The sequence below is a fragment of the Phytophthora parasitica genome (assembly GCF_000247585.1).
Source record: "Phytophthora parasitica INRA-310 unplaced genomic scaffold supercont2.1, whole genome shotgun sequence".
In the NCBI taxonomy this organism is placed as follows: Eukaryota; Oomycota; class Peronosporomycetes; order Peronosporales; family Peronosporaceae; genus Phytophthora; species Phytophthora nicotianae.
Window position 1 is genome coordinate 2,363,914 of NW_008634126.1, and position 2,232 is coordinate 2,366,145.

A 2,232-nucleotide genomic window follows, 5' to 3' on the forward strand; every position below is an offset into this window, starting at 1 on the left:
AGCGAGGGTATGCAGCGAGGAGTTGCCGGTGTTTCAGGCTTAATTTCTTTAGGCTTATCCTACGACTGATTATGTACGAAGCTGACGGACACGGGCCCGTAAACACTGAAACAAAACTATCTTCGGGGATTCGGGAAAGGAGTGTCATGGCAGAATCTGTGGAGTGCACGTATCGATGACAAATCGGCACTGAGTTCCGCGAGGTCAATAGCGCGGCATTGTTGAGACGGGCTCATCGTCAAGCACCCAGTGAGTTACGCTTGGAGTCGCAGCTGATATTGTGAGCGGAACAAACCACCGGGTAGTGCAGCCGCTTGTGCATTGCATGTATTTTGATCGACAGTTTCTCCGAGGTGCAACTTATGCAGACTTCCGTTAACTTCGGAATATCAATGTACAACGCGCAGCATTATTTAATTTTGAACAGCCATACGCATTCAGCAACTTAGTCACTTCAACAAGATTCAAGCAAATTTACAAACTTGAGTTAATTACGGTAGCCAGGCAGACCTAGACGTATAGTTAGTGGGGCAACACAACAGCAACATAACGAAATTGAATGGACCAAATCAAATAGGTTAGTCTAGGTGTTACTAGATGAACTTGCCCCGTGAATTAACATGTAAGACTCTATGAGCTCTTATGTTTCCGTTGGAATAGAATGTTGGTTCATATTCCAAGATTTATTGATCGCATGCAACAGACTTCTCCAACAACATCGTCACGTTGGCGTAGCTCAAGCCGGTGTCCGTTACCGTGTCGGCGGCAGGTTTGCCTTCTGGGAACCAAAGGAAATCCGGGTGGTCGTCGTTCGACTTGTTCAGCCATTCACCACCAATGATCTGGTCGACGCCGTCCATTTCCAAAAGGTACTCGTAGTCCTCCCCGGTTCCAGTCTGTTCGTCAACTTCCGCTTCGCGACCAGCAAACGTCGCATTGCTCCACGACAAACGTGATTTCACATGCACAATGCTCTTGGCGGCCTCGTTCCAAGGGTACGCCTTGAGACCATAGAAGGTCTGTGCAGCCTCCTCCGGAGTCATGACCTTCTGGTCATGCACCTTGAAGCCGTCAACGGGCTGGGTCCACACCTCGTAACTAGCGTATCTGTCGATGATGAAAGTGGATTTGTGTTTACCAAGCATGTTGGCAGCGGCGATGTGGAAAAACCCGGGGTTCAAGTCACGGTACGCGGGGTCTTCATTCCGACCATACTTGTCAATGGTGAAGTTCCCCCCGTTGTAGCGAACGCCTGTGAATACGGTGGAAATATTAGCTGTATCGTAGATTCCCATCAATAGTGCTTTAATGTCCAAGGGTTTGAACGTCACACCATTGAACGTCACAGGGCATTTGGGTTCCTTCTCTAGGATGGAGGCTGGTGCCCACGCATGGGCCAAGGCGAGCCACGCCGGGATGCAATAGCCCGAGCTCGCCTCCGCACGAATGCCGCAATATTCCCATGGAGTGTCGCACTCGCTGTCCGAGGTGCACGCAATGCTGTAGTTCATGGAGTCAACGCCACTGCTGGCCGACACGCTGTCCATGAGAGTTTTCACGTCGAAACCGAAGGCCGTCGCATACTTCTCGGTAGCACTGGGCTGGCCTCTGTCCCACTGATAGTTAATACTATCGTTAACGGTGAACCAGAGCAGGCTGTTCCACGGAGACGGGGTGTACGTAGCTGAGGTGGGCAAGTTTTTCAGCGTCGTCTCCATTTTAGTGCCGAAGGAGTCTTCCAGTTTTTTGATATCGCCATCTAACGCGGTCTCTAGCTTGCGACTCGTTGCTTTCGCCAGTTTTCCTTGCTTGATGACAACACAATTGCTGTCCTCTTCAATCTCGCTCCCACGACCAGGAAAATTCTTGTTGCCGAGGTCGTACGAGTCACAAATGGTGATGGGGTCTTCATGCAGTGGAGAGCCCGTTGCCAGACTGAGCTGTAGAGCCACGAGGGCGATAGCAGCAGAAGTGAGATGGACACGCGTCAAGGAGACCATGGTTGGAGTGTACTGGTAGTTCTTGTTGTTGTCGAAGAAATTGGAGAATGAGCAACCTGCCATGGAATCTCGAGCATACGGTGAATGTGGCGAGCAGTTAGGCACGGTGTTCTACGAATAAGTATAATCTTGTCAAACCTAGTAACGGTTTTTATGTCGTTCCATGGTGTAGGTTGCGATTACGGATTGTTGTCCCGTTAACGAGGAAATTTCCAAAAAACAGTACAAAGTA

At 49.9% G+C, this 2,232-nt stretch overlaps 1 protein-coding gene across 1 annotated transcript; it reads right to left on the reverse strand.

The window, feature by feature from the left end:
* Positions 1 to 561: 561 nt before the first annotated feature.
* PPTG_00616 (hypothetical protein) lies at positions 562 to 2,063 on the reverse strand (the record flags this gene model as incomplete). Its single annotated transcript, XM_008892030.1, has 1 exon — positions 562 to 2,063. One exon carries the CDS (start codon positions 2,061 to 2,063, stop codon positions 684 to 686), a length of 1,380 nt encoding a protein of 459 aa, XP_008890278.1. The 3' UTR covers positions 562 to 683.
* Between the last annotated feature and the right edge of the window lie 169 nt (positions 2,064 to 2,232).